The sequence below is a fragment of the Nerophis ophidion genome, linkage group LG20 (genome assembly GCF_033978795.1).
Source record: "Nerophis ophidion isolate RoL-2023_Sa linkage group LG20, RoL_Noph_v1.0, whole genome shotgun sequence".
NCBI lineage: Eukaryota > Metazoa > Chordata > Actinopteri > Syngnathiformes > Syngnathidae > Nerophis > Nerophis ophidion.
This window is the reverse complement of record NC_084630.1, coordinates 17,620,722-17,639,101: the sequence shown is the minus strand read 5'-3', so window position 1 is coordinate 17,639,101 and position 18,380 is coordinate 17,620,722. Positions and strand designations below refer to the sequence as shown.

Genomic DNA, 18,380 nt, shown 5'->3' with positions numbered 1-18,380 from the left:
CATATTTGATGTTCAAACTGATAAACATTTTTTTTTGTGCAAATAATCATTAACTTTAAAATTTGATGCCAGCAACATGTGACAAAGACAGTGGGAAAGGAAGCAATAACTACTGATCAAGTTGAGGAATGCTCATCAAACACTTATTTGGAACATCCCACAGGTGTGCAGGCTAATTGGGAACAGGTGGGTGCCATGATTGGGTTTAAAAACAGCTTCCCAAAAATGCTCAGTCTTCCACAAGAAAGGATGGGGTGAGGTACACTCCTTTGTCCACAACTGTGTGAGCAAATAGTCAAACAGTTTAAGAACAATCTGGAGAAATCACTCCACATAAGCGGCATGGCCGGAAACCAACCCTGAATGACCATGACCTTCGATCCCTCAGACGGCACTGTATCAAAAATCGACATCAATCTCTAAAGGATATCACCACACGGGCTCAGGAACACTTCAGAAAACCACTGTCACTAAATACAGTTTGTCGCTACATCTGTAAGTGCAAGTTAAAGCTCTACTATGCAAAGCAAAAGCCATTTATCAACAACATCCAGAAACGCCGCCGGCTTCTCTGGGCCCGAGATTATCTAAGATGGACTGATGCAAAGTGGAAAAGTGTTCCGTGGTCTGACGAGTCCACATTTCAAATTGTTTTTGGAAATATTCGACATTGTGTCATCCGGACCAAAGGGGAAGCTAACCATCCAGACTGTTATCGACGAAAAGCTCAAAAGCCAGCATCTGTGATGGTATGGGGATGCATTAGTGCCCAAGGCATGGGTAACTTACACATCTGTGAAGGCACCATTAATGTTGAAACGTACATACAGGTTTCGGAACAACATATGCTGCCATCTAAGCGCCGTCTTTTTTATGGACGCCCCTGCTTATCTCAGCAAGACAATGCCAAGCCACATTCAGCACGTGTTACAACAGTGTGGCTTCGTAAAAAAAATAGTGCGGGTACTTTCCTGGCCCGCCTGCAGTCCAGACCTGTCTCCCATCGAAAATGCGTGGCGCATTATGAAGCGTAAAATACGACAGCAGAGACCCCGGACTGTTGAACGACTGAAGCTCTACATTAAACAAGAATGGGAAAGAATTCCACTTTTAAAACTTCAACAATTAGTTTCCTCAGTTCCCAAATGTTTATTGAGTGATTTTAAAAGAAAAGATAATGTAACATAGTGGTGAACATACCCTTTCCCAACTACTTTGGCATGTGTTGCAGCCATGAAATTCTAAGTAGATTATTATTTGCAAAAAAAAAAAAAGTTTATGCGTTTGAACATCAAATATCTTGTCTTTGTAGTGCATTCAATTGAATATGGGTTGAAAATGATTTGCAAATCAGTGTGTTCTGTTTATATTTACATCCAACACAATTTCCCAACTCATATGGAAACAAGGTTTGTATCTTGCACTTGTTTTATTGTAGTGTTATAGCACCTCTGCTTGATGCACATCTTGCTTTTCTCTATATTTTATCGTTGCTACTTGAGAAAACAACAGTAAAATGCTGGTAGCTTTTCTAGACTAAAGAAAAGAAAATAATAAATGCTTTGTACACTTCAACAGAATGCTAATAGGAACACTGTTACAGCAGAAAGTAACCAGTCAAGAAGAGGAAATTAGCAACTACAAAACCCAAAACCAGTGAAGTTGGCACGTTGTGCAAATCGTAAATAAAAACAGAATACAATGATTTGCAAATCCTTTTTCAACCTATATTCAATTGAATAGACTGCAAAGACAAAATACTTAACAAGCGAACTGGAACACTTTATTTTTTTGCAAACATCAGCTCATTTAGAATTTGACGCCTGCAACATGTTTAAAAAAAGACTGTGGGGCGAACAAATGCATGAGCAGATGTTTAAGAACAAAATTTCTCAACCAGCTATTGCAAGGAATTTAGGGATTTCACCAACTACGGTCTGTAATATCATCAAAAGGTTCAGAAAATCTGGAGAAATCACTGCACTTAAGTGGCAAGGCTGAAAACCAACATTGAATGCCCATGACCTTCGTCAGGCAGTACTGCATCAAAGAGCGACATCACTGTGTGAAGGATATCACCACATGGGCTCAGGAACACTTCAGAAAACCATTGTCAGTGCAAGTTAAAACTCTACTATGCAAAGAGAAAGCCATTTATCAACAACACCCAGAAACGCCACCGGCTTCGCTGAGCTCATCTAAGATGGACTGATGCAAAGTGGAAAAGTGTTCTGTGGTTTGACGAGTTCACATTTCAAATTGTTTTTGGAAACTGTGGACGTTGTGTCCTGCGGACAAAAGAGAAAAATAACCATCTGGACTGGTATAGGCGCAAAGTTCAAAAGCCAACATCTGTGATGGTATGGGGTTGTATAAGTCCCCAAGGCATTGGTACCTTACACATCTGTGAAGGCAAAATTAATGCTGAAAGGTACATACAGGTTTTGGAGCTACATATGTTGCCATCCAAGCAATGTATTTTTCATGGACGCCCCTGCTTATTTTAGCAAGACAATGCCAAGTCACATTCTGCATGTGTTACAACAGCGTGGCTTCATAGTAAAAGAGTGCGGGTACGAGACTGGCCTGCCTGTACTCCAGGCACGTCTCCCATTGAAAATGTGTGTCGCAATATGAAGCTTAAAATACCACAACGGAGACCTCGGACTGTTGAACAGCTTAAGCTGTACATCAAGCAAGAATAGGAAATAATTCCACCCGAAAAGCTTCAAAAATCGGTCTCCTCAGTTCCCAAACGTTTACTGAGTGTTGTTAAAAGGAAAGGCCATGTAACACAGTTATAAAAATGCCCCTGTGCCAACTTTTTTGCAATGTGTTACAGCCATTAAATTGTAAGTTAATGATTATTTGCAAAAATAATTACATTTCTCAGTTTGAACATTAAATATCTTGTCTTTGCAGTTAATTCAATTGAATATAAGTTGAAAAGGATTTTCAAAATTGTGTTCTGTTTTTTTTGACGATTTACACAATGTGCCAACTTCACTGGTTTTGGGTTTTGTAGAATGGGTGGACAGAAGAAAAAATACATTATTTTCCCCTACTTTTGCAGGTATTGGTTCGACATAACTACATAACAGTGAAATATACTATGTTCTATGTGTTCTTTGGACTCTTCAGATAATGTGGCACACCTGTCTAGCCCTGGATCTAGGTTCAGGCGGAGGAGGAAGCAGGCAGGGGCGCCGGGATGGGATGATGGTGAAAGAGTGATGGACCCATCCACTGGTGAACAATGGTCTTTAGCCACCTTAAAGATCCTGTCTTCCATGCCGAGTCGCACCATTGGTTGGTTCCACAAAAACAAGACACGTCACACATAAACAATACAGAGCTATTCCGATACCAAATTAAAAAACCTGTGAAAGCCCACAGCAGTAGCATATTTCTTGGTCTCAGTGTTGAAAAATACTCTGCACATTTGGCTACTGCCGTATTAGCAACATACGTTAATGCTTTTAAGGTCGCAGCAGAGGGGCCATCATCTCTCAGTACTACAACAGGACCATGCAACTTCGGAGGCGCAGGCAGAGCAGACCTTCCATCAAAGACTTCTCACGCTCGGCCAGGCCATGCATACAAGCCTTTTGCCTTGAAACGCAAAGTGCTTCCGTAGAAGGTGAGAAGGACTCATGTACAGTAAAACCAGACTCTTCATTAGGTACAGCTGCACTATTGAAGGACATCCAAGACAAAAGCTGTATTGAAACTGATGTCATATGACTTGTTCATTATATCAGTTGGATGCTCAATAAATAAAACGGCTTTACAAATGCCTCGTAAAATGTTTATGCAATTGGCAATCGTGTAGCTTAGGTGGGTGCCTAAATATAATTTTTACTAATGCCTAACGTAGACAAATTGTCCATCTTTGTGTTCTAGTAAATAAACGTGATCGTCTGGTGAATAATTTGCAAATCCTGTCAGTCAGCGACAGAGTCAGCATGCTGCGAGCGATGCCTCTCAGTGTGTCAGAAAAGAGTGAACTCAGGTAAGCGCTTGTTTGCTCGTATTTCAGCTTGAATAACTTCGATCATGCAATGTTTTTTTCTTATGTGTTTGTGCGCAGGATGTTGACTTTGCAAAAAGGGCGACGCACAGTGTCGGGAATTCAGATCCCCTGCTGCAGTCGACTCAAATATTTTGTTATCATAGTGAGTTACACCCCCCCTCCCTTAGCTGTCAGTGTCATCAATCATTGTGATCAATGTGTTAAGACGTGTAGTGGTATGAGTCGGGATGATGTTTGTTAAGAAAGTATCAATTTCAATGCCATTATCGAATCCTCTTATCCAGTGGTTCTTAAGCTTGTTGGAGGTACCGAACCCCACGAGTTTCATATGCGCATTCATCGAACCCTTCTTTACTGAAAAATAAAATTTTAGCGATATTACGGAGATGAAAGAGGGCCGTTTTAGTAACGCTTTTAATGTGTGCCTCAAAGGAGAGAGTTGGGACGAAGATACTACCCAGATTCTTTACCGAGTCGCCTTGTTTAATTGTTTGGTTGTCAAATGTTAGAGTTGTAATATTAAATAGAGGTCGGTGTCTAGTATATCGATATATCGCCCAGCCCTAATAAGAGGTAACGTTATTTTAGCCTAAAGGCTACAAGTGAGCAGATATGGAAATTACCCGGCAACAGTTAACGTTAGTTACTCGCCAGCACTATCACTGGGACTGCAGGTTGAAGCAGAGGAAGAGGGGCGTGCTGTCGCTGCTTCTCCATGTGTCGAAAGACACAACACATTTCTCTAACCTTTAGGTTAGGTACGGCATGAACACGTTTCAACATGTTTGTTGTACTGCTCCCCTTACAGAAAAAGTGAAACCTGGCAATAATTTCAGATAGCCGTTTCCTTGTCGTATTTCTTTGGAAAGTGAAGCCATGCCTTGGAGTCTTTTTTCCAGTTCATTGTTGTTGCTGCTTCTGTATCTGCCGCCTAATGACTGAGCTACATCATTTCTTGTGACATGTCACAAGACGGGATTCGTTCCCAGGGATTCAAATAAAGAACCAAATATTTTTCTTTACTATAGTGGCTTCGATAAGGTGAACCGTTTCTCAAAAAGGGCATTGAATCCGTGGAATCGGTTCTTTTCTTATCGAACAATCGGGAGAACCGGTTTTCGAACATCATCCCGGGGTATGAGTGTAGTTACCTGAACTATTGTTCTGAATGATTGACATGTATGTTATTAATGTTGGTCTTAGGCCTGCAGACAGAGTTGGTACAGCTGGCTCTCCTTCATGCACTCCCTCCAGCTGTGGCAAGTGGCACTCAAGCGAGTCAGCGGCCGTTTCGGCAGTGGAGTCCTCTCGTACTTCCTGTTCCTCAAGACTCTGCTCTTCTTCAACGTCTTCCTCTTTATCCTGACCGTCGCGTTCATAGTGCTTCCCCAGGCAGTGCACCCTCCACCTGTGTCTGACGGCAGATCCACCTTTACTGGCCTGGAGGTCCTCACAGGAGCAGTAAGCTGGGTTTCTCTTGTCAAAAACCTTATTTTCCGGACCATAGTGCGCTTCGGATTAAAAGGCGCACTGGCAATGAGGAGGTCTAGTCAGGTCTATTTTCATACAAAAGGTGCACCGGATTATAAAAAAAATAGTTTCTCATTTCGAACATTAAATATCTTGTCTTTGCAGTCTATTAATTGACTATAAGTTGAAAAGGATTTGCAAATCATTGTATTCTGTTTTTATTTACCATTTACACAATGTGCCAACTTTACTGGTTTTGTACATTTCTGAGACATGTAGTATAATCACTTATCATTCAATTTATAAATGGTAAAAATAAACAAAATGACTCTAAATGACACTAATGCACAGAGCATATTAATTGTTGGTTGATATTTTGTTGACTTTTGTGTTGGACCGGCAGCATACTGTGAGAGCTTGTTTGTGGCTCATATGTGCTCTGTGCTACTGTCCAACACGTGTTCATCATGTTTCAGGGCTATTTCTCAGACACGGTGATGTACTATGGATACTACTCTAACTACACGCTGCAAAAGAGCTGCAGGAACCAAAGTGAAAGCGGACAGCAGTACATCTCTCCAGCCAATGGAAGCAGCCTGGACTGCACGTCGAAGCATCCGCCTTACAAGATGCCACTTGCCTATTTCTTCACTATAGGCATGGTTTTCTTTATCACCTGCATCATCCTTGTGTACAGGTACGCACTTTTTCTTTTTTCAAAGGTAATGCTCTTGTAAACATATACCAGGTGTGACGACATACCGACCATACCTTAGGAGACAAACATTTTTGCAACAAATTCCTAAAAACACTAGAGTACTCCTGTTGTGTAGAGGAACTTGGAGCTCTGTAAACACATTGGCAGATCCTTGCATTGACTTTACTGCCAGATTTCCATAACTGAGGCGTTCCTCAAGTCACTCCTTTAAGTCTTCTCCTTTTTAGCAGTTAGTGTTTTTTTTGTTAATGTGATTCGTATAACTAAAGTGTTGCTGTAGATTGTTTTTTTCAAATGAATTCATTCGTAATTTTTTCAACTTCAACCCAAAACTAGTGAAGTTGGCGCGTTGTGTAAATCTTAAATTAGAACAGAATACAATGATTTTTAAATCCTTTTCAACGTATATTCAATTGAATAGACTGCAAAGACAAGATAATTATTGTTCGAACTGAGAAACTAAATGTTTTTTTGCAAATACTCATTAACTGAGAATTTAATGGCAGCAACACATTGCAAAAAAAGTTGGCACAGGTACATTTTTACCACTGTGTTACATGGCCTTTCCTTTTAACTGACCATTTTTTTAATCTTTTCAGGTGGAATTCTTTCCCATTCTTGCTTGATGTACAGCTTAAGTAGTTCAACAGTCCGAGGTCTCCGTTGTGGTGTTTGACGCTTCATAATGAGCCACACATTTTCAATGGGAGACAGGACTACAGGCAGGCCAGTCTAGTACCCATACTCTTTTACTATGAAGCCACGCTGTTGTAACACATGGATTGGAATTGTCTGGCTGAAATAAGCAGGGGAGTCCATGATAACGTTGCTTGGCTGGCAATATATGTTGCTCCAAAACCTGTATGAACCTTTCAGCAATAATGGTGCCTTCACAGATGTGTAAGTTAACCATGCCTTGGGCACATTAATAATACACCCTCATACCATCACAGATGCTGGCTTTTGAACTTAGCGCCTATAACGGATGGTTCTTTTCCTCTTTGGTCCGGAAGACACGACGTCCACAGTTTCCAAAAACAATTTTAAATGTGGACTTGTCAGACCACGCAACACATTTCCACTTTGCATCAGTCCATCTTATATGACCCCGGGCCCAGCGAAGCCGGTGGCGTTTCTGGGTGTTGTTGATATATCTGTTTGCCTTTGCATAGTAGAGTTTTAACTTCCACTTACAGTTGTAGCGACCAACCGTAGTGACTGACAATGGTTTTCTGAAGTGTTCCTGAGCCCATGTGGTGATATCCTTTACACACTGATGTTGTTTTTTAATACGGTACAGCCTGAGGGATCGTAGGTCCGTAATATATCTGAACCTTTTGATGATATTATAAACTGTAGATGGTGAAATCTCTAAATTCCTTGTAATAGCTCATTGAGAAACGTTCTTAAAGGGAAACATTATCACCAGACCTATGTAGGCGTCAATATATACCTTGATGTTGCAGAAAAAGGACCATGTATTTTTTTAACCGATTTCCGAACTCTAAATGGGTGAATTTTGGCGAATTAAACGGCTTTCTTTTTATTCGCTCTCGGGGCGTTGTGACGTCACCTAGGTAGTCAATCCGCCATTTTTTCAAACACATTACAAACATCGAGTCAAATCAGCTCTGTTATTTTCAGTTTTTTCGACTGTTTTCCGTACCTTCGAGACATCATGCCTCGTCGGTGTGTTGTCGGAGGGTGTAACAACACGATCAGGGACGGATTCAGGTTGACTTACGTGGAGTGTGCATCGATTAGCATGGCATGCTAATCAATGCTAACATGCTATTTAGGCTAGCTGTATATACATATTTCATCGTTATGCCTCATTTGTAGCTATATTTGCATCCAGCCTTTCCCTCCACCCACATTTAATGCCAAACAAACACTTACCAATCGGCGGATTTAGGTACCACCAGTGTCAAAAGATCCGAAAGTCCCTCGTCTGCACATTTTACCGGCGATGCTACGACAGACATGGCACAGAGATGTATGGATACTCTGCGACACTCAAAGCGGATGCATTTCCAACGATAAAGTCAACGAAATCACAAAGGTGAGTTTTGTTGTTATTGACTTATGTGCTAATCAGACATATTTGGTTGCAGCATGACTGCCAGCTAATCGATGCTAACATACTATTTAGGCTAGCTGTATGTACATATGTAGCTATATTTGCATCCTGCCTTTCACTCCACCCACATTTAATGCCAAACAAACACTTACTAATCGACGGATTTAAGTTGCTCCTGCACATTTTACCGGCGATGCTACGACATACATGGCAAAGAGATGTATGTATACCCTCCAACACCCAATCGTTGGTTAGAAGGCGATCGCCGAATAGCTTCAATAGCTATTTGCTCAATAGCTTCAGTTTCTTCATCAATTTCGTTTTCGCTATCTGTCTCCATATTCCAACCATCCGTTTCAATACATGCGTAATCTGTTGAATCGCTTAAACCGCTGAAATCCAAGTCTGAATCCGAGCTAATGTCGCTATATCTTGCTGTGCTATCACTAAATGTTGGTATCACTAAATTACGTCACAGGAAAATGGACGATGGATTTAAAGATAGCTAAAATCAGGCACTTTAAAGCCTTTTTTCAGGATATTCCATGATGGGTAAAATTTAAAAAAAAACTTCGAAAAATAAAATAAGCCACTGGGAACTGATTTTTATTGGTTTTAACCCTTCTGAAATTGTGATAATGTTCCCCTTTAAACTGTTCGACAATTCGGCCACACATTTGTCCATCCTGGTTTGTGAATGACTTACCATTTGATGGAAGCTGCTTTTAAAGGAGATGGGTGCCATAATTGGGTATCATGGGACCCACCTGTTCCCATGCCTTTTTCACCTGTGTGATGATCCACATAAGTGTTTGATGAGCACTCCTCAACATTCTCAGTCTTTTTGCCACTTATACCAGCTTTTTTGAAACATGTTGCAGGCATCAAATTCCAAATGAGCTAATATTAAATTTCCAATTTTTGCAAAAAATAAAGTTTTCCAGTCTGAACTTTAAGTATATTTGCAGTCTATTCAATTGAATATAGGGTGAAAAGGAATTGCAAAACATTGTATTCGGTCTTTATTTACCATTTATACAGTGTGCCAACTTCAATGGTTTGGGGTTTTGTAGTAGTGTTCCTCCAGGTTCCAATTAATGTCCTCTTTTTCATCATTTAGGCTATTCAACTAGTTCAATTTTTTTTTTTTTTTGCAGCAGCTTATTAAAAACACTACAGTGCTGCCATAGAAATTATATTTAACTATCTTTTTTGCAGATGGTCCTTAAAAACAGCAGAGCACTCCTGTAATTCTGACAAAATAAATACACCAAAATCAAATGTCTACTTGGAAATGTGGTCTCCAAAAAAATGTGGTTGAATATTCCTGACATACACTGTTCATTAAGAAAATGATGTGCGCTGTTTATTATCTCCCACCAGTATGTCAACGTCGTTTGGTCGAAGCTTTCGAGTTGACAAGTCTCACAGCATCCTGGCTGTGAAAGTCTTCTGCTGCTGGGACTTCAAGGTTATCAAAAAGACTTCAGTCAAACTCATGTCTGAGAATATCTGTACCCAGCTGAAGGTACGAGAAAAGAAGTCTCACTCCTGTCCAACAGGTTTCCCCTGTCCTCACACCGTCTGTCTCTCCTAGGAGTTGCTAGCAGAAGTAAATCGCAAGCGTTCCAAAAACACTGCGTACCAGAAGCTCTGTAGGATGGCGGTTTCCCTTCTGGCATGGACTATCTGTATAGCAAGCACTATTGCCTGTGTGCTGAGCATCTACTACTTCTCCGACTACATGCACCAGGTGACGTACTCAGCATTTATAGCTCCATGAGTCACACTGCTCACAGTGAAATACATATAGATAATATAATAATGCTGGTACAGGATCATATTCAAAGACATAATAATAATAATAATTGATTACCCTATTTTCCGGACTATAAGGCACACTTGATATCCTTTTTCCCCCCTCCTAACTCGACAGTGCGCCTTATAACCCGGTGCACCTGATGTAAGGAATAAGTTTGGTTGAAATTACCCACCTCGAAGCTATTTTATTTGGTACATGGTGTAATGATAAGTGTGACAAGTAGATGGCAGTCAAACATAAGGGATAAGTGTAGACTGCACTTTGATGGCAATATGACTCAAGTAAACACCAACATTTGATATGTTCCATTGAAAGTACAGATCATTACACACGGCGCTCAAAAGTCTATCAAAATGTTTTAGTATGACTTTTGTAGCTATGAAGCCGCACCGCTTGATGGACTGTACTGTGCTTTACCTTATACCAGATAATGTGTATAAGGTAAAACACATTATCTGGTGTTTTTTTTCGTAATAATGGGTTAAAGCGACTTTTCTTACCTTTTGGTTCCTGCTGATTTGTCTTTGGGATCTGCATGAATCCTGAAAAATGTCCACCTTTGCAGTCCTTGCCGACCCCATTGTCGATAAGCTTCTTCTTTTTCTCTATCTTCTTGTTATGGGACATTCATCCTCCGCTGTTGCCATTTCTACTACACAGTAGTGTAAACTTCTTACTTTTATCTGTCACTAAACACGCCATGAAAGCACTAAAACATACCGGTGTAGTGAGTTTACATTATTCACCCAAGGAACTTTAGTTATTAGAGAGTTCCGGTCGGACGGTTTTTCACGGGACACATTTCCAGTATTGTTGTTTCCACATTAGGTGATGCTGCTCCGTTATTGATTTAGATAAAGTCTGAATGTCATTATAACAGTTAGCACCATCTTTAGACACTTCTCCCACTCCTGTCCTTGCACGCTACACCGCTACTACAAAGATGACGGGGAGAAGACGCTGTCCAAGGTGAGCCACGTAAATAACACCGCCCACAAAACGGCGCATTCGCAAGCGACTGTCAGGAATCGGCTTGAACTTGATCTGTAAAACCTAATCTGTGCAACATTTTGACCAAAGAACCACCATCAAATGTTATGTAGACCACAAAGAAGTGTTTTACATTTAGAAAAAAATAATAATTATATGACTCCTTTATTGCATCTTATAATTCGGTGCACATTTTGTATGAAAAAAGATCAAAAATAGACCATTCATTGGCAGTGCGCCATTTGGTATATTTATCACTTTTATTCTTGTGTCCCAAAGCCAGTTACACTAAAAACCCGTCATTCATTCTATACACATTCACATATAATTTTTTTGATTATTTATTTAACAAATTTGCTAAATCTTCCACCAAAAATATTTTTCTTAGTGGAATATTTGATGTGAAGTAATCGGAACCTTGGATAGGTCAATAATTCATCATAACATTGATTTTGATTCAATATTATGTTTTGAGCAATGACAGTTTGAAAGAAATAAAACCATCTTTGCTTTATTAGTCAACTTTGCAACTTTTTCTAAATTACAATTAGCCTTTAAGCTTTTTTATTTCACTTTTGTTTATGTTTTTGTTTATTTTAATAGTACTTTTAGAATGTGCCGTGGGCCTTTAAAACATTAGCTGTGGGCCGCAAATGGCCTCCGGGGCACACTTTTGATACCCCTGCTATAGATAATAAAAAATAAAATCTGATAAATCTATGGGTAAAAAGCAGATCCTGGAGACGCATGCAAATTCATCATAACTCTCTCGCTCTCTCTGTCTCTGCCCCTCCCTCACAAATGTTGCTGTGTGCACAAATTGTCTTGTTTTTAACCCCTTCTTAACCCTGAATGTACATTGAAAATACACGCAACCCTAACTTAAAATGCCGGACATTTGAGGCATTTAAGAAACTCCACCTGGACAGCCCCGCAAAAGAGGACATGTCCGGTGAAAAGAGGTGATATGGTCAGTTTATCATAGCCCAGTCGTTGCTGTGTTGTTATTTTTTTGATTGATTGAAACTTTTATTAGTAGATTGCACAGTTCAGTATACATATTCCATACAATTGACCGCTAAATGGTACCACCCCAATAAGTATTTCAACTTGTTTAAGTCAGGGTCCACGTAAATCAATTCATGGTGCCTCGTAGGGGTGCAACGGATCAAAAAACTCACGGTTCGGATCATTTCTCGGATCAGAGTCACAGATCGGATCATTTTTCGGATCAGAAAAAAAAAAAAAAAGACAAGACAAATAAACAGATGTTTTGTCGTATTGTTTTGTAACACATTTAAATTATTAAATTAAATTATATAAAATCAAGTTCAAGTGCACAAGGCATAACATCTTTTTAACATAATTAATGAAAAACAGTGCCACATTTATTTAAACTTGTGCCACATTTATTTAAACTTGGACCAATTACCATTAATAAAAAAAAAAAAAATTAAAGTGCAACATAAGTATGCACAACAGCTTCCTTGAAACACAGGTAGTGTTGACATCTGGAGTTATGCTGCTGTCTTGCACACTTGGAGCCATGGATTGTAGAATCCTTGTTTTCAGTGGCAGGATCATTGACACAGATGGTGAAGTTTCAGTGCTCAGCAGAGATGTAACAGTTCTGAGGGGTTTAAGCACCTGGAGGACCTCCTCTGCCACTCTCACATCATCATCAGACAAGATGATGATGTCTTTGACATTTGTCTTCAGTGTCTTGTGGGTCAATGCAGAGTTTATAGCTGCCTGATGCTCCAACATATCAAAAGTGGAGTTCACCTTGTTGGGACATCATGTATGAGCTTATGAGTAGGCAGCTTTAGCATTTCTTACTTTGTCTTAAGCACATGAGCAGCTGTTGTGCTTCAGTGGATCTAGGAAACCTTCCTGATCCTCCCAAGGAGGCGCTCCATCCCATTGACTGAGATGTGATTCCAAATTAACTACATGTGCAAAGCACCCTATCTGTGGTTCCAGTCCTGCCTCATTCACTGCATTTATTTGATTTTTGGAATTATCAGTTGTGACTGGGATATCTTTATCTTCCATTCCTCAACTGCCTGTGTCAGTACCTGCGCAAGGTGACTCTCGTAGAGGGGGCGTGTCTTCTCATCTCCCAATCTGCTGTGATGAAGTGAGCGCTTATGGTCACATAGTTCCCCTGGACCTCCACCCTTCTGCCGTGAGCGCAACAGATGACTCGGGATTGTTCGTCCACAACTTTTTTCTTCTCTCGCTAATAAAATCCGGCCACAATTTTATAGCTGAAGTTGGTGCGCAACGGGATGTCGTAATGTGGCTGACGCACTTTGAGCATGTGTTTAGAACCCTCGTTTTGCACAATGGAGTCTGCACCTATAAAAACACCGATTAAATGGCACGGGGCGTTCAAGTTCTTCCGTTACTCCGCTCGCCATTACCACGCTGTGCGAACAACTTTGATTTTTTTTCAGAAATCAGACAGCGGATCACGTATGTGCCAAACCGAAGATATTGCTCCAAACGGATCACGGATCAATGTTGATCCGTTGCACCACTGGTGCCTCGGTGTGCATTGTTTACACAACGTGCGGTGTGATACTTAATATGTCCGTGTCGTTCTGTACACCTCCGAACCGAACCGAAACCCCCGTACCGAAACGGTTCAATACAAATACACGTACCGTTACACCCCTAGGCCCGTGAATCAAAATGTTTGGGGACCCCTGCATTAACATAATAAAACAGTAGTAGTTCTTCAAATGTGCATTTACTAAAACCATCAGTATTGCCTTGGTAAAAAATCAAGTAAATCCATCCACCCATTTTCTACCGCTTGTCCCTTTTGGGTGTGCTGGAGCCTATCTCAGCTGCATTCGGGCAGAAGGCGTGGTACACCCTGGACAAGTCGCCACCTCATCACAGGGCCAACGCAGATAGACAGACGACATTCACACTCCCATTCAAGTAAATGTCAATATAAATTTGTCTCTGCTGAACCTCCAGCAAACGTCTCGCAGCGTGACCAAGAAGCCTTTGTTGAACGAGGCGAGCCTGCTAGCTCTTCCTGTGATGGTGTCGCTTATCAACCAACTGCTGCCTGGTATGTTCAATCTTGCCGCCTGGATGGAAGACTACGAGTCACCTTCAGTGCGCACATATGTTGCCATTGGCAGGTAGGAGCAGGGCAGACATTGTGACTGTGCAAAGGGTCACAGCGACTGATGGAATGACCACTTGTGATTTTCTTTAAGGAACTTGATGTTGAAAGTCAGTGTGCTCGGAGTACTCTGCTACCACTGGCTGGGTCGGGTGGCTGCTGACCCAAACAGCATTGGCCTCAAGGTAATGCAAATCATAAGTGACAATTAGAAATTGTTTTGCTCGTCTATTTTGAAAATATCATCCTCAGTGCTGGGAGAGTTTTGTTGGCCAGGAACTGTATCGCTTCCTGTTGATGGATTTCATCTTTACTCTCCTGGACACCTTGTTTGGAGAGCTTCTTTGGAGGTGCTTTATATTCATTTTATTTTACAAAACCAGTGATGTTGACATGTTGTGTAAATCGTAAATAAAAACAGAATACAATGGTTTGCAAATTATTTTCAACCTATATTCAATTGAATAGACTGCAAAGACAAGATACTTAACGTTCGATCTGATTTCACCGTCTACGGTCTGTAATATCCAAAGGTTCAGAGAATCTGGAGAAATCACTGCACGTAAGCGATGATATTACGGATGTTGGACCCCTCAGGCGGTACTGCATCTAAAAGCGGCATCAGTATGTAAAGGATATCACCACCTGGTCTCAGGAACACTTCAGAAAACCGCTGTCAGTAATTACAGTTTGTCGATACATCTGTAAGTGCAAGTTAAAACTCTACTATGCAATTTATCAACAACACCCAGAAACGCCGCCGACTTCACTGGGTCCGAGCTCATCTAAGATGGACTGATGCAAAGTGGAAAAGTTTTCTGTGGTCTGACAAGTCCACATTTCAATTTGTTCTTGGAAACTGTGGACGTTGTGTCCTCCAAAACAAAGAGGAAAAGAACCATCCGAAGTGTTATAGGCACAAAGTTGAAAAGCCAGCATCTGTGATGGTATGGGGGTGTATTAGTGCCCAAGGCATGGGTAACTTACACATCTGTGAAGGCACCATTAATGCTGAAAGGTACATACAGGTTTTGGAGCAACATACAGTATGTTGCCATCCAAGCAACGTTATCATGGACCCTGCTTATTTCAACAAGACAATGCCAAGGCATGTGTTACAACAGCGTGGTTTCATAGTAAAATAGTGCAGGTACTAGACTAGCCTGCCTGTAGTCCAGACCTTTGTCCCACTGAAAATGTGTGGCGCATTATGAAGCTGAAAATACCACAACGGAGACCCCGGACTTGAGCTGTACACCAAGCAAGAATGGAAAATAATTCCACCTAAAAAGCTTAAAAAAATTGGTGTCCTTAGTTCCTAAACATTTACTGAGTGTTGTTAAAAGGAAAGGCCATGTAACACAGTGGTAAAAATCGCCTGTGCCAAATTTATTGCAATATGTTCCTGCTATTAAATTCTAAGTTAATGATTATTTGCAAGAAAAATAAGTTTCTTGGGTCATACATTTAATATCTTGTCTTTGCAGTGTATTCAATTGAATATAAGTTGAAAAAGATTTGCAAATCATTGTATTCTGTATTTATTTACAAATTACACAATGTGGCAACTTCACTGGTTTTGTATTATACATTTTATTACACTATATATTAAACAACACGTATGATTATTATTAAGATGTCAGGAAGGTTTGCCATCATACTCTTGCACAGCTACAATAATAACTATGTTCTAATAGCGTTAAAGCAGAATTACACTCGTATCCTGCAATCTCACCAGACTGACGCTAGATGTAAGTTCTGATTGTATTTATCTTTTCATACAATCTGCTGTCCCTAGGTTGTTTTCTGAGAAGGTGCTGAAGAGGAGAAGGAAACCAGTTTTTGATATTGCCAGAAATGTCCTTGATCTCATCTACGGGCAAACCTTAGCCTGGTACTGCCTGTCTCTCCATACACACTCCTACTCTTAATGAAATAGCTATCTATTGTTGCCTTCATTCTTACTTTTTTACAATCTTGTGTTGTTCAGGTTGGGCGTTCTCTTTACTCCTCTGCTGCCTGCAGTGCAAATCCTAAAGCTTCTGCTGCTGTTTTACATCAAAAAGGTACATTGTATTTGAATACTTAACTTCATGCATCCAGTCAATACAAATGTACAATATGGGTATTGGATGACCATGATGACATGATCATGTTTTATGTGCAAAAGGTTAACTTTCAGGTGATTCTGTAATGCCAAAAAATGTACAACATAGAAATTGTAGTTCCTCTCTTATCCTTTGAATAATACACAGGTATCGAACTCGAGGCCTGGGGGCCATAACTGGCTCGCCACCTCATTTCTGTGGCCTGCAAAGGCCTGGAATTACCTCGCATCTATTTGTTTTGAATTGTAGTCAACTTTCTATTTTGACAGAAAAAAATACATGTACTCCATGATATTTCATGTATTTTGAATTTAATCTAATATTGCACATTCCAAACATCAAAATAAGTACCTAAAGATCTGCTTGATTCGTGATTTTGAAGCAACTTGTCTGTCAGGTTCAAAAACTGATGACATCAATTAAACAGGACAAGAAGCAAAGAATCAAACAGAGACAAAATTCAATTTGGCTCAGTGAGGATAGACGCCTGGACACTGTACCCTTGTACAATGTCTCAGCACGCTCTGACGAATGATTGTACCCCACTTCTTTCTATATGGACTTTCCCTGATTACATGGCAACAGCTGTTTCTAAGGGACATGGGTTGTAAACAGCGTTGCCTTTGGTTACTGAACAGTTCAAAAGAAAGGGTCGTAAAACAGTTCAAAGAAGCGGTGCCTGAAGGGAAGTTTGGTCCTGCTTCCTCTTTGCTTTTGAAGATTTTGGGTCAAGACAATATCTTGAACACCAGAAACCAGAACACCAACTTGTTGTTTCCCCCCTACACAGTGGAGTTTTGCAAGCCTTCTTCTTGGTATTTTCAAAGACAATGTAACACAAAGTTTTTGTGAAAACTTAGATACAATTATTCTAACATTATCTATCAAATTGTACATTGTAAAAAAGATGTTTTGTCAAAAAACTGGTAGCTCAGTTGCCAGAATTTTACCGTAAAAACACAAAACTAAAACATTTTTAATTGTTTTTCCATGTACTGTAATACACCGTAGAAACGACCATAGATTTTACAGTAAAACAGTGGTACTGTTTTCCCCATTTGCATTTACAGTATACATTGTAAAAAAAAAAAAATGTTATGGTAAAATTCCAGCAGCTAGCAATTTTTAAATTTATGTATTTTTGTTACAGTGTACGTAAAAAAAATATTACAATAAATGATTGTGTAATGAAACAATTTAAAATGTATATATGTTACAAGTGGAGATGACCGTTAATGGCTTTTTTGCCGATATCCGATATTCCGATATTGTCCAACTCTTAATTATCGATTCCGATATCAACTGATACCGGTATATACAGTCGTGGAATTAACACATTATTACGCCTACTTTTGTTGTGATGCCAGGCTGGATGCGTTAAACAATGTAATAAGGTTTTCCAAAATAAATCAACTCAAATTATGGAAAAAAATTCCAACATGGCACTGCCATATTTATTAATGAACTCACAAAGTGCATTATTTTTTTTAACATGCCTTAAAGCAACAGCTTGGAATTTGGGACATGCTCTCCCTGAGAGAGCATGAGGAGCTTGAGGTAGGCGTGGTTGGGAGGGGGGGTTAGGGGGTAACAGGGGCTGTATATTGTAGCGTCCCAAAAGAGTTAGTGCTGTAAGGGATCCTGGGTATTTGTTCTGTTGTCTTTATGTTGTGTTACGGTGAGGATGTTCTCCTGAAATGTGTTTGTCATTCTTGTTTGGTGTGGGTTCACAGTGTGGCGCATATTTGTAACAGTGTTAAAGTAGTTTATACGGCCACCCTCAGTGTGACCTGTATGGCTGTTGACCAAGTATGACTTGCATTCACTTGTGTGTGTGAAAAGCCGTAGATATTATGTGACTGGCCTGGCACGCAAAGGAAGTACCTTTAGATTTCCGGGCGCGGCACCGCTGCTGCCCTTTGCTCCCGTCACCTCCCAGTGGGTGAATAAGGGGATGGGTCAAATGCAGAGGACAAATTACGCTACGCCTAGTGTGTGTTTGACAATCATTGGT

The 18,380-nt window shown here is 40.3% G+C and overlaps 1 protein-coding gene across 3 annotated transcripts in view; it reads left to right on the top strand.

Annotated features, from left to right (window-relative positions):
• LOC133538816 (transmembrane channel-like protein 6) overlaps positions 1-18,380 on the top strand; it is a 116,402-nt gene that overhangs the window by 26,114 nt on the left and 71,908 nt on the right. For all 3 annotated transcript variants that reach the window (XR_009803112.1, XM_061880625.1, XM_061880624.1), the window contains exons 4-16: positions 3,142-3,309; positions 3,485-3,640; positions 3,904-4,012; positions 4,091-4,175; positions 5,237-5,494; positions 5,980-6,200; positions 9,685-9,829; positions 9,899-10,054; positions 14,105-14,274; positions 14,353-14,443; positions 14,511-14,608; positions 16,057-16,152; positions 16,249-16,324. Coding sequence is in view for 2 of the 3 variants with exons in the window: in XM_061880625.1 (XP_061736609.1) it covers positions 3,142-3,309; positions 3,485-3,640; positions 3,904-4,012; positions 4,091-4,175; positions 5,237-5,494; positions 5,980-6,200; positions 9,685-9,829; positions 9,899-10,054; positions 14,105-14,274; positions 14,353-14,443; positions 14,511-14,608; positions 16,057-16,152; positions 16,249-16,324 (1,829 nt within the window). In the remaining variant the exon portion in view is untranslated. The remainder of the gene's footprint in view (positions 1-3,141; positions 3,310-3,484; positions 3,641-3,903; positions 4,013-4,090; positions 4,176-5,236; positions 5,495-5,979; positions 6,201-9,684; positions 9,830-9,898; positions 10,055-14,104; positions 14,275-14,352; positions 14,444-14,510; positions 14,609-16,056; positions 16,153-16,248; positions 16,325-18,380) is intronic.